General features: G+C 44.1%; 1 protein-coding gene across 2 annotated transcripts in view; it reads right to left on the reverse strand.

The window, feature by feature from the left end:
• Positions 1 to 13,122, reverse strand: part of PRODH2 (proline dehydrogenase 2) — a 32,813-nt gene that overhangs the window by 7,757 nt on the left and 11,934 nt on the right. For both annotated transcript variants that reach the window (XM_077447425.1, XM_077447424.1), the window contains exons 3-8: positions 12,375 to 12,495; positions 8,385 to 8,468; positions 8,218 to 8,298; positions 6,844 to 6,990; positions 1,535 to 1,701; positions 1,333 to 1,443 (exon numbers count right to left, since the gene is read on the reverse strand). In XM_077447425.1, the coding sequence (XP_077303551.1) occupies positions 1,333 to 1,443; positions 1,535 to 1,701; positions 6,844 to 6,990; positions 8,218 to 8,298; positions 8,385 to 8,468; positions 12,375 to 12,495 (711 nt within the window). The remainder of the gene's footprint in view (positions 1 to 1,332; positions 1,444 to 1,534; positions 1,702 to 6,843; positions 6,991 to 8,217; positions 8,299 to 8,384; positions 8,469 to 12,374; positions 12,496 to 13,122) is intronic.

Consider the following 13,122-nt stretch of genomic DNA (forward strand, 5'->3'; position numbering starts at 1 on the left):
GAAATGCTAGATGTAAACAAGCATCTCTCCGTTCTGCCTACTGACACTGATCACAGCCCCCTGTAATCGAGATTGCTGATCAGTGACGTGTCACACACAGCCCCCCCACCGTTAGAATCACTCCCTAGGACACACTTAACTCCTACAGCGCCACCTAGTGGTTAACCCCTTCACTGCCAGTCACATTTACACAGTAATCAATGCATTTTTTATTGCACTGATCACTGTATAAATGTGAATGGTCCCAAAATCACACCAAAATTGTCCAACGTGTCCGCCAAAATGGTGCAGTCACGATAAAAATTGCTGATCGCCGCCATTACTAGTAAAAAATATATATATATCAATAAAAATGCCATAAAACTATCCCCTATTTTGTAGAAGCTATAACTTTTGCGCAAACCAATCAATATACGCTTATTGCCATTTTTTTTACCAAAAATATGTAGAAGAATACGTATCGATCTAAACAGAGGAAAATAAAAAAAATGTAATATATTTTTTGGGGATATTTATTATAGCAAAAAAGTAAAAAATAATGCTTTTTTTTTTTTCAAAATTGTCGCAATTTTTTTGTTTATTGCGCAAAAAAAAAAAAACCGCAGGGGTGATCAAATACCACCAAAAGAAATCTCTATTTGTGGTAAAAGAAAGACGTCAGTTTTGTTTGGGAGGCATGTCGCACGACCGCACAATTGTCAGTTAAAGCGACGCAGTGCCGAATCGCAAAAAAAAAAACGCTCTGGTCTTTGGCCAGCCAAATGGTCCGGGGCTTAAATGGTTAACCTTCCCTCATTTAACCACCAAAGTGTATTCCTTTGATCTAAAGGACAAATCGTTACAATGTTTATACTTAAGTTCCACTGCTAAAGAATGTTGTGATTCTTGGCAGACTGCCCGTTTTTTTTTGTTTTTTTTTCCTTTCTTTTGACGGCTGTCGGCTTTAGCAGAGCAAAGAGAATTCTCTGCATAGAAAGAATCGGGAAATACTTTTTTTCAAAATGGCAACGGGGAAAAAAATTGCGATAATGATTCTTAACGATTAATCGTGCAGCTCTACTAAATAATCTGACACGTAAAACCAAAAGTATTTGTTGATTTGCCAGAACTCCAGTGAGTTCCTAACCTCGTTTGAGCCGAAAACGCTTGCCTCTGCTACACTGAAATCTCAAGCAGTGTTGTCAGCCTTGCCTGAGTTCTCCTTTGCTGGACTACAGAACCTCCCCCCCTCCCTCCAGTGATCTCCATAACATGAGGCAGAGCAGTTATGTAGTCCAGCAGAGAAGAATCACTGTCAGTGAAGAATTGTCAGGACTTGCCTCTTGTACTTACCTGCGTACTGCGTGAAGAACGGACTCCTCGTTGTGACTGGCGATGATGAGATTATAACGCTGTCCCTCCTGTCCAATCAGATCCAGCAACTTATCCAGGGAGCCATTGTAACTAAAGAATATAAAAGGTTAAAAGTCATGAGAAAACGGATTATAGAAAAGAGGCATTGCCATAGAAGACAGAGGATATGAAGTAAGCATACCTTCTGTTAGTGGCTTCCCAGTCTGGCTGTATGGGGTCGGGGTACCCCTTTAATTTAGCCAACTTCCTCTCCTTGTCCATGTACGCCCCACGCACCAACTTCACCCCAAAACACAGTCCCAAACCCACCGCTGTGTCCAAATCCTGGGACAGGTTCCGGATTGAATCCTACAGGAGCAAAGCTGGTACTGAGTCATTAGACCTTAACCCCTGGCTCTTCTTTTAATCAAAAATTCAGCTTAACCACTTAAGGACCGAGCCTCTTTCTGAGATTTGTTGTTTACAAGTTAAAAACAGTTTTTTTTTTGCTAGAAAATCACTTAGAACCTCCAAACATTATATATATATATTTCTAACACCCTAGAGAATAAAATGGCGGTCCTTGCAATGTTTTCTGTCACACTGTATTTGCGCAGCGGTCTTACAAGCACACTTTTTTTTGGGAAAAAATACACTTTTTTAAATTAAAAAAATAAGACCGTAAAGTTAGCCCAATTTTTTTTTTATATTTTTATTACCGAGTAAATTGATACCCAACACGTCACACTTCATAATTGCGCCCGCTCGTGGATTGGCGACAAACTTTTAAATTTTTATTCGATTTTTTACCCTTAAAAATCTCCATAGGCGATGTTTAAAAAATTCTACAGGTTGCATGTTTTGAGTTACAGAGGAGGTCTAGGGCTAGAATTATTGCTCTCGCTCTACCGGTCACGGCGATACCTCACATGTGTGGTTTGAACACCGTTTTCATATGCGGGTGCTACTCACGTATGTGTTCGCTTCTGCACGCGAGCTCGGCGCGACGGGACGCGTTAAAAAAAAAATTCTTATTTATCTTACCTTTTATTTTAGATTTTTACACTGTTCTTTTTAAAAAAAATGGTGTCACTTTTATTCCTATTACAAGGAATGTAAACATCCCTTGTAATAGAAAAAAAACATGACAGGACCTCTTAAATATGAGATCTGGGGTCAAAAAGACCTCACATCTCATGTTTACACTAAAATGCAATAAAAAAAAAAATGTTGTCATTTAAAAAAATTTCAATAAAAAAATGGCTCTATAAGAGCTATGGGAGGAAGTGACGTTTTGACATCGCTTTCGCCCTGCAATGATATGGAGAAGGGTGGAGGCCATCTTTCCCTCACTTGTCTCCATGTCAGGCCAGGAGAAGGATCAGATCGCCTCCGTCACTACCGACAGCTCCAGTAAGCGATGGAGGGTAACGGAGCGTGGCAGGAGGGGTGGGGGCCCTCTCCCGCCACTGATGAAAGTGATATTGCGGTGAATCCGCCTCAGAGACCACTTTTGTCTTGAAGTGGACAGCCCGCTGAAGAAGGGGATAACAGGGTTATGGTAGCTAGCTGCTGCCATAACAATGATATTCTTCTTCAAACTACTGACGTATAATGATGGTGGGTGGTCCGGCAGTGGTTAAGCTGCAATTCCCCCTATGACTAAGGCTTTGGCCAAAATGCGTTAGCGTATTACTGCTGCACCCTGCTATGTAACCGATGAAAAATTGTTCTGTTGGATGTTACTGAGTATCTGGGTTAATTTTATCAGTATTGTTGCTTGATTCTAAAGGCATTTGGGCCAGAGTAACGGTTCCTAGTTTCCCAGGTAATCCACGGTAGAGCATGCTTTCTTTGTGGACTGTGTTTGTTACCTCTCAGGGACAGCTGTGTGTTCTTTTATTCACCTACATTCTCTCCTTGTCAGCAATGCCAACCCAGTGTTGAGCTGTAAGTCCCCAATGAAGACTGACCAGTTTCATAGTGCATATAACAAACAAAATGAATACTTAAAATTAATGCACATATATGAACATGAATAATGAAAAAGCATCAAGAGCAAGTATCCCCTGTGACGACGTCCATTCAGACGAAACGTGTCAGGTGCGTCTAGCGCTCCTGATCCTCATTCCAGTATCCTGCTTTTCGCTATGGCATTCTCCCTGTCTTTATTCATTTGCAAGGTGATTGATGTGGTCAGTGTCTGGGTGGAAACCAAAGCTATAAGCCAGCCAAACACTCGCTCTCATGCTTGTGATAGAGAGTGATACGTGATAATTCGTGATCAAGCTCCCCCCAGCTGTCTGCCCTGCTCTGTTAGTTTGGATTTCCCTGTGTATGACCTTGGACCGGATATTGAACTATTCCCTGAACTCAGCCTGCCTTTTACCTGGACCGTCATAGAAGCACTCTGCCTATCTGCCAACCTGTTTGCTTTGCTCAGTTCGTGCCTTCCCTGGCGTTGTGGCCAGACACTATAGCATTGTGTATAAGACCTGGGGGCAACCGAGTACCGGTAGGCCTGCTTGCTTTATGGGAAAGGGGGCTGCTATAGGAGAAGAACACAGTAGCCAGCTATAGTGTCTGACCACCTGCGTTGGGGTAGATGTGAAATTATTACAAGCCTTTAACAAAAAAGGAAAACAAATTCTGTGAAGATGGACTCTACATAGTCTTCTTTATTTTCTGAGGAAATTTTCAAACTGACACGCCAAGTCCAGGAACTGTCTGTGCCTGTAAACGCACCTCCAGCAGTAACGCAGGAGACAGAGCCCAAAGTTAACCCACCTGACCATTTTTCTGGTCACCCCCATATGTTTTCCAACTCTTCTGGTTCTGAAGCCACACTCTTCTGGTTCTGAGGCACAGTGGATTAACCTGATTATTACATGGTTGCAGAGGGATCCACAGTCTTGGGCTTTTAGGCTTCCCGCAGAAGACCCAGCCAGAGGGTCAGTTGAAGCTTTTTTCAAGCTCTTAGGTTTACTCTATGATGATCCTGACCGTGCATATTCAGCTGAAACTAACCTTAGGTCATTACGTCAAGATAAACGCACCAATGAACAACACTGTTCTGATTTCCACTGCTAGGCACCTGACTCAGGGTGGAATGACCCAGCTTTAAGAAGCCAGTTCAGGTTAGGCTTATCAGACCCCATCAAAGACTCTTTAGTACACTACTCTGAACCAAAGTCATTGAATGAAGCCTTGCAAGTAGCCATCTGTATAGACAGGCGTTTACGAGAAAGACGTACAAAAAGATGTGTTTCTTTGCCCCCCAGTACGCTGCCTTCTTCTTCTTCTTCATCAAACCTCATGCAAATTGGACCGAATATTGGAGTATTCCCTGAACTCAGCCTGCCTTTTACCTGGACTGTCATAGAACCGCGCTATCTGTCTGCCAACCGCAAGTACCTGTTTGCTTTGCCCAGTTCGTGCCTGCCTTGGCGTAGTAGCCAGGCACTATAGCATTGTGTATAAGACCAGAGGGCAACCGAGTACCGGTAGGCCTGCTTCCCTTATGGGAAAGAGGGCTGCTATAGGCGAAGAACACAGTAGCCAGCTATAGTGTCTGACCACCTGCGTTTGGGGTAAGGGCGACAGTGTGGTGGAGGTTCATCGATGACGTCATCATGCCCACCGGGATGCTGGATGCTGTATCTGTGACACGCTGACTTGCTTTTTGTGATATCTGAGTAGGATACAATAAGTGCATGAAATACCGCAAATACATAATATAAAAATTTACAGTTCATAAACACGTCCCATAAAAGAAAAGTGCAAACTCAAAGTCATTCACGTAAATAAGTGCCCGCAATCACAAACAAAATGGCAACTCGAGATCAGAAAAGATTCCTCTTCCATAAAAACCTCTGTGCACCAAATCACCAGTTATGACGCGTACACACGACCGGACTTTTTCGAGGGACTAGGTCCGACGGACTTTCGGCGGAGTTCTGACGGAGTTCTGATGGACTTTCCGAATGAACGGACTTGGCCACACACAATCACACCAAAGTCCGACGGATTCGAATGTGATGACGTACGACCGGACTAGAATAAGGAAGTTCATAGCCAGTAGCCAATAGCTGCCCTAGCGTTGGTTTTTGTCCGTCGGACTAGCATACACACGAGCGGATTTCTCGGTAGGAACTGGGTCCGGCGGAGTTCCGGACGGAAAAATTTGAAACATGTTCCATTTCTAAAGTCTGTCGAATTTTTGCAAATCAAAAGTCCGCTGCAGCCCACACACGATCGAATGGTCCGCCGGAATCGTTCCGTCGGACCTTTGATGTCGAAAAGTCCGGTCGTGTGTACGCGGCATTAGGCTCAGAGCCGCTAACCAGAAAGCTAGATCTCAAATTATAAAAGGTCAGAATGAGGATAGATGGATGGATATACCACCACTATGTAGCAGATCACATTAAGGTATTCCATCAGTCAACACATATATATAAAACAATGGTTAGTGCAGCGCAATTAATATAAGGGAAAAGAGTCCATTCCACATAAAACAAGAACTCCAATGTCCAAAAAGTTGGAAGGCAAGATCCCTCTTGAAGGAAAGTGAGATAAAATCTTCCAGTGATAAATTTGTGATAAGATCCTCCACCACAGAAGCCAAAATGCGTTTACCAGATCAGGTGGACCTCTGTACTACAGAAGGTCAAATACACGTTTATCCACACAGGGATGATGGTATATTCCAGCGCAGCTTGAGAGATCCCCGATCCGGCAGGATGGAACTTCAGTCCGGCAATGAGATCCAGCAATGTTAGCCTCCAAACCGGCAGTAATAGGTAATGTGGTGATACAGCCATCCCAGGCAAGTATAAAAAATAGAAGGACGCACTCTAAGTGTACTCCATATGTTTATTGAAAAGTAAAAGGCTTAAAAAACACACGCTAAACCAGCGCAAATAGTAAAAATGGCAACAATTGGTGACAGCAAGATCCGTGGATCAAGCATAGAGAGATGGCAATGGGTGATGTCCGTGCAAAAGCTCCTCCCCCCACCCATACACGCGTTACGTTCTAGCAGGGCTTCGATCAACACACATATACCACAGAAAAGAGGATGTATCTCCGCCCTATGCGTTTCGTCTGAACGGACATCGGGACAGGGGCCACGGAGCTGATCTTGCTTTTTACGATATGTGAGTAGAATACTTTCACTTGCTGTTTTTTCATTATTTGTGTGTTTAAATATGCATATTATTTTTAAGTATTTATTTAGTTTGTGATATACACTTGATATGAATTAATATATATTTTGATAGCCTAACATAGATTGTTTATTTTGTACATAAAAATACATGAGTAGAGATAAGTAAGGGGCTGGTTCTCTTTAATGGCCCATTACCAAAGAAGCCCAAAAATGTATCCTTAGTTATCAAGCTGGAAGGATAGGGGGTGAATGTTGGTTATTTAAATTTTACTTCAATTTTATTTAAAATTTGCATGAGGCAACCTCAGTTTATAAATGTCTAGGCTGTAATTCACAGGAAGTACCTTCAAATAGCACTGGTAGGTGTTCCAGATCCAAGGCTCCTGGCGGTTGCACTGAGCCATCATGGCCATGGTGACCAGACTGAGAGCGGGGTTCATGTACGTATACTCCGCGTCCACCAAGAGCCGCACTTGTTTCTGCTTGGCATGCTGGGAGAGAAAAGAGGAGATGATTGGGGCTGTTATACCTCCCCTATTACTAAACAGTTATAAAGTTTCTTCTACGTTATTGCAGATATATCCAGATTATGGCTTGTAAACTTAAATATGACCTCTGGCCTTCCCTTCAGTCTTGCACAGTTGTACAGGCTCCTCTCCTGAACTGAAATGGGTAATTTCACTGCACACTGTGAGCTTCTCACAATGTGTGTTAGAAGCTCCAGGAAGTCGGATAGAACCCACCTAATTTCCTGGCTGGAGAAGAGCATTATGTGGCCCTCCCCAGCCTGATTTTCCCAGGCCTGCCTCTTTCATTGACAGGATCTCAGTTTCAATCATCGAGGCTCAGCATTGCATATGGGCATTACCTAGGATCCTCTGCAGGCGAAAAGCAGCCTGCCTAGGCTGTGGGAGTTGGCCATTCTGGGAGGTTGGGGGGGGGGGGGGGCAGGGCGGTTGGAGTCCACCACTGTAGGGGGAGGTGTATAAGGTCCATCGCCATGGCACTGTTGTTGGAAATGTTGGAGTCCACTACTTTAGGATGGAGGTGTATGGATTCCACCACTGTGGCACTGTTGGGGGGGGGTTTCAGAGTCCACTACTGTGGGACGGGGTGTGAAGGTGTAAGGAGCCCCCCACTGTGGTTCTGTGGGGAGTGTTGGAGTCCATTACTGTAGGGTGGGTGGGGGGGGTGTATGGAGTCCACCATAGTGGAACTGTGGGGTGGATGTTGGAATTCACCACTCACTGTGGGGGGGGGGGGGTTGTTGGAGACCACCACTGTAGAGGCGGAGTGTATGGAGTCCACAACAGTTGCACTATGGGGGGATGCTGGAGTCCACCACTGTAAGGGCGGAGTGTATGTAGTCCACCACTGTAGAGGCAGTGTATGAAGTCCACCATGGTGGCCATACGCACCACCATTGCCACCTTGCAGCACCTATTATGTTTACATTGTCCTGATCATTTGCTAGTCATTTTCTAGGCTGCAGTGGTGGCACAAGTTTAGAATTTATTATTTTATGTGGAGAACTGAGTCAGGCCAGTAACAAGCCAGCAGTAGAAGCAAAAAAACGTCAAGTTCCCAGTTATGCCAAGCAATGAAAAATGAATTGTGCATTGCTGCTCTGACAAAGCAACTTTGTAGGTTGTCTCTTTTGGACTTTAAAGGCAATCCCTACTATTACACTTATAGTAATAACATAGTATTGTATCTACCTTTCCAACCCGGCTGAGCCTGCGAACGGAGTTCTGTAGGTGATGGTTCTGTTGCTCCGACAGAAAGGAGAAAGTGGAGTCCTGCAGCAAAGATGGGAAAGGTGTGGAAGTGTTTGGTTGTATCAGAGCTACAAGTGTGCTATTCTCTCCGGGTCATAGATGCTCACCTCACCCTCCATGATGGACAATATCCTGTGTGGACTAAGCTCCTTCCTCCGAGATGGATCAGACAAACACACAGACAGAACTTTCTAAATGAATGAAATGAATGAAAAATAACACAATCAGTGGCATTTTCTGATCCAGTATGTATCTATTCAAGTGAACCTGTCCTACACCAAGTAGTGTGAGAAGGACGTCAGGAGCACCAGATGGAACAGTGGAAGAGTCCAACACCACCATCAGTGCCACCTATCAGTGCAGCCTCATCAGTGCCCACCAGTGCCACCTGATCAGTGCAGCCTATCAGTGCCCATCAGTGCTGCTTAATCAGCGCCCATCAGTAAAGGAGGAAAATTACCCGTTTTCAAAATTTTATAACAATGATAAATGTTTTTTTTTTTTTTTTTTTTATCAAAATTTTCCTTTTTTTTTTTTTTTGCTTGTTTGGCAAAAAAATAAAAAACCCAGTGGTAATTAAATACCACCAAAGGAAAGCGCTATATTGATTGAAAGGAATATGTTGCTGGGTTTTATTTGCATCAGAACTGTTACTTTTCCCATATAAATCAACGGGAATGCAAAAGAAGCTTGAAGCAGATTGATGCGACTTAAAAGCAGTTAAAATGTACCTGTCAATGGATCATCACATCTGCATCTCAAACTGAAGCAAATGCAATTATGGAATGGAATACTTTGAGAGCAAGCTGAATTTTCCCATCCAGGCAGGCCCAAAGCCTAGAACCCTTTTTTTTTTTACAAAACTTTTTTTTTCCATATATCACATAAAATCAACATATATATGTAGCACTACTCCCTTTAGGGGCCGCTGTGGATTAAACAGGTTCTTTCCCAAGCAGTGCAGAGGCAGCCAGGCATACAGCAACAATCCAATAATCTAATTCAGTAAACTCTAGGGGTTGCCTTATTTACTGCCTTTATTTACTTGTAGAACTGATAACAGGAGGAGGTTTAGGGTGGTATGTGATATTTCAAAACATGGGGTATAGCTGGCAGAGGACACTTCTCAATCAGTAACAGTAGCACAAGTATAGGTAGATTTGGAACAGTCTGAGTCTACAGGTTTGCAACTGGGGACCATGAAGTAGCTTGAGCACAGGTAAAGGCAGACTGGGACAGTCCATAGTTCATGGCTGGGGACCATGAAGTAGCTTGCGTACAGTTATAGGCAGACTGAAACAGTCTATCGTTCACGGCTGGGGACTTCTAAGTAGCTTGAGCATAGGTAAAGGCAGACTAAAAAAGTCTACAGTTCATGGCTGGGGACCATGAAGTAGCCTGAGGTGGGAGGGGACTACGAAGTAGCTTTAGCACAGGTAAAGGCAGACTGGAACAATCTATGGTTCATAGCGGGGACCATGAAGTAGCTTGAGCACAGGCGAAGACACACTAAAACAGTCTACGGTTCATGTCTGGGGACCATGAAGTAGCTTGAGTACAGGTAAAGGCAGACTGGAACAGTAAATGGATCACGGCTGGGGACCATGAAGTAGCTTTAGCATGGGTAAAGGCAGACTGGAACAGTCCACGGATCATGGTTGGGAACCATGAAGTAGCTTTAGCACAGGTAAAGGCAAACTGGAGCAGTCTACGGTTCACGGCTGGGAACCATGAAGAAGCTTGAGCACAGGTAAAGGCAGACTAGAACAGTCTTTGATTCATGGCTGGGCACCATGAAGCAGCTTTACAGATAAATGCAGACTAGAACAGTCAACAGTTCATAGCTGGGGACCACAAAGTAGTTTTAGCACAGGTAAAGGCAGAATGGTCTATGGTTCATGGCTGGGGACCATGAAGTACAGTAGCTTGAGCACAAGTATGAGACTCTACTCACAGGATCCTGGCACAAAATATGTCCATAGGTGCAGCCTTTTGTGAAGTATTCCAGCATTCAAAGGTCCCCCCCCCCTTTCTCAGGTCACCAATCAATTCCCTCAGGAGGGAAAAAAGACAATCTCTCCAGGGCTCCAGACTATATTTGTACCAGGAACCTAGCCACCATATGAGCATCCCGGGATGGACCCAGCTCAATATTCAGGCTGGTTGTCTAAATTCTCCCTCCCAAAGCTCCAGAATCTCCTTGTAGAGTCAGGCTGAAGCAATCAAACTATCAGCCTGTGAAGCCCCAAACAGACCAGACAAAACAACCACTGCTCCCCTGATTACAGAAATAGCCAAAAACTAAATTTGCCTAACAGCCTAACTGAGAGGGTGCTACATATATACATGGAGGGGATCCATCACGAAGAAGGGCTTGTTATGCATTGGAACAAGTATAAATGTTGATTTTATATGATATAGAAATAATACAAAGTTTTCCTTTTTTTCAGGTGTAGTCCCTGTGTACTTTTAAAGTGGTTGTAAACTCTTTACAACCACTTTACCCTACAGGTAAGCCTATATTAAGGCTTACCTGTATGTGCAAGAAATATCTCCCAAACCTAAAAGGTTTAGGAAATATTTGCAGAAATAGCCACAGCGATGTCTATGGCACATGCGCCTAAAGCCGCGTACACACGGGCGGAGTGTATGGCCAACTTAGTCCGTCAGACAATCCGACGGACAGTCCGTCCTACTTTCGAATGAACGGACTTGACCACACACGATGCACAAACAGTCCGTTGAAAGCTTGCGCAATGACGTGTACAGCGCGTACGACGGGACTAGAAATAGGACGTCCAATACACAGCAATGCAACCTTCGGCCGTGTAAATCCTTTCTGAGCATGCGCCATACTTAGTCCGTCCAACTAGCCTACTCACGAGCGGATTGTCCGCTGAAACCAAAGTCTGACGGACAATATTACGGAAATTCCGAAATACTTAGTCCGCCAGACTGCACGCTGAAAAAGTCCGCTGAGGCCCACACACGAGCGGACTGTCCGCTGAAATGTGTTTCGACGGACTAAGTTGGCCAGACAGTCCGCCCGTGTGTACGCGGCTTTAGACATCGGGCGCAGGCGCACTGAACATGCTGGTGCTAACGGCAATCATGCCATTAGTGGCGGCACCAGCGCACAGTCACAGCGCCGAAGCCGCGATACCCGTAAGTCACTCCGGGATAGATGGCAGCCTCAGAGGAGGCGAATGAGGGTTGCTTCGGGGGCTTCGATCTCAAGGAAGTTATTCATAATGAGCTAGTAGGCTATGCCTACTAGCTCATTATGCCTTTGCCTTCCACGGTGTATTTTTTATTTATTTTTTCCCTGAAGCGTTACTTCCTCTTTAAAGTCCATTGATTTATACTTGGTATTCTTTGACATATTTGGGAGGTGGCACCCGAAGTCGCATGGACCTAAAGTCTTGTTCAGTGTGAACAAAGGCTCAATATTATAACTTAAGCAGATCAAATTAAATGTGTTGAAAATGTTTTTAACTTTTAGACTACGTTTTTTTAATTAATTTTTTTGTATTACTATAAAGATTATATGAGTTTTTAGCTGTTTGAGTTTACATCAACTTTAGACAGAAAGGGAGCCTTTCTCAGCTGTGGATTACTTGTCCTTCAGGCCCCGGGCTAGGGCTCAGTTCATGGGTTTAGTGGGATCATTCATTTTGAATAGGACCCCGTTACTAGGTGCTAAGTCTGTGATTTCTGACCTCCTTCTGAATGAAAATCTTACGTACTAAAACAATCTTCAACCTAAGGGTTGATTCGGAGTCTGGGCAGCAGCCCATTTTTCCCTTATTGTAGCCCATTATTGTAACCCACCACTGGCTCTTATGCAGGGTTGGGCCTAGGGGTAGTCCGTAGAAGTGACAGCCTTGAACACTTCCATATGAGGTTGGCACAAAAAGGGCAAAACCTGCAATCCATACCACTGGTGTGGTTATCAGCTCATGAAGGGAGGAGGCGCACTTTTCACGTTGGGTGCTAGAAGATCTTGTTCCGCCTCTGCCATCATGCTCTCAGTTTAGGCTCCCCATCTATTTCCTCCCACTTATCCTCCTACTGCCCATCATCAGTCTCTCACTTACGCACAGATCAGCACTCATGAGCGCTGTGATCTTCAACTGCATCATGGGACGATCACCACCCAACGACGAGAGATCCACGCAGTTCAGCATGACAGCTTCATTCTGCTTGTACCAGTGCTCCCTGCCAATCAGAAAAGATATAGATAAAATGTACCAATATATGTATTAAGCAAGCTGAAGGCTTTGGCATATCAAAGTGAATGTCTATTTGTTTTAGGCGTTATAGAGTGCAGTACTCCTTATCACCAGGAGGTGGCACTGGAGTGTGGCAGCAACAGTGACCTCTACAGGTGAGTGTAACAATTTAAGTTTTAATTTATAATTCTCTTTGTATTATATAACATTGGAAAATATACACAGTTATAATGTTACAATAAATCTAATAAGAAATGTTATAATTTTTCTAATGCCGCGTACACACAGTCGGATTTTCCGACGGGAAATGTTGGATGTGAGCTTGTTGTCGGAAAGTCCGACCGTGTGTACGCTTCATCGAACATTTGCTGTCTGACTTTCCGGCAACAAATGTTTGCTAGCAGGTTCTCAAATTTTCCGCCAACAAAACGTTGTTTTCGGAAAGTCCGATCATGTGTACACAAGTCCGTCGCACACAAAAGCCCACGCATGCTCGGAATCAAGCAGAAGGAGCCGCACTGGCTATGGAACTTCCTTTTTCTTGGCTCATCATAGGTCTTGTACGTCACCGCGTTCCCACGTTTGGAATTGTTGGCCAACATTTGTATGACCG

Source organism: Lithobates pipiens, unplaced genomic scaffold (assembly GCF_037356315.1).
Source record: "Lithobates pipiens isolate NorthernLeopardFrog02 unplaced genomic scaffold, aLitPip1_a1.2 Scaffold_22, whole genome shotgun sequence".
Taxonomy (NCBI): domain Eukaryota; kingdom Metazoa; phylum Chordata; class Amphibia; order Anura; family Ranidae; genus Lithobates; species Lithobates pipiens.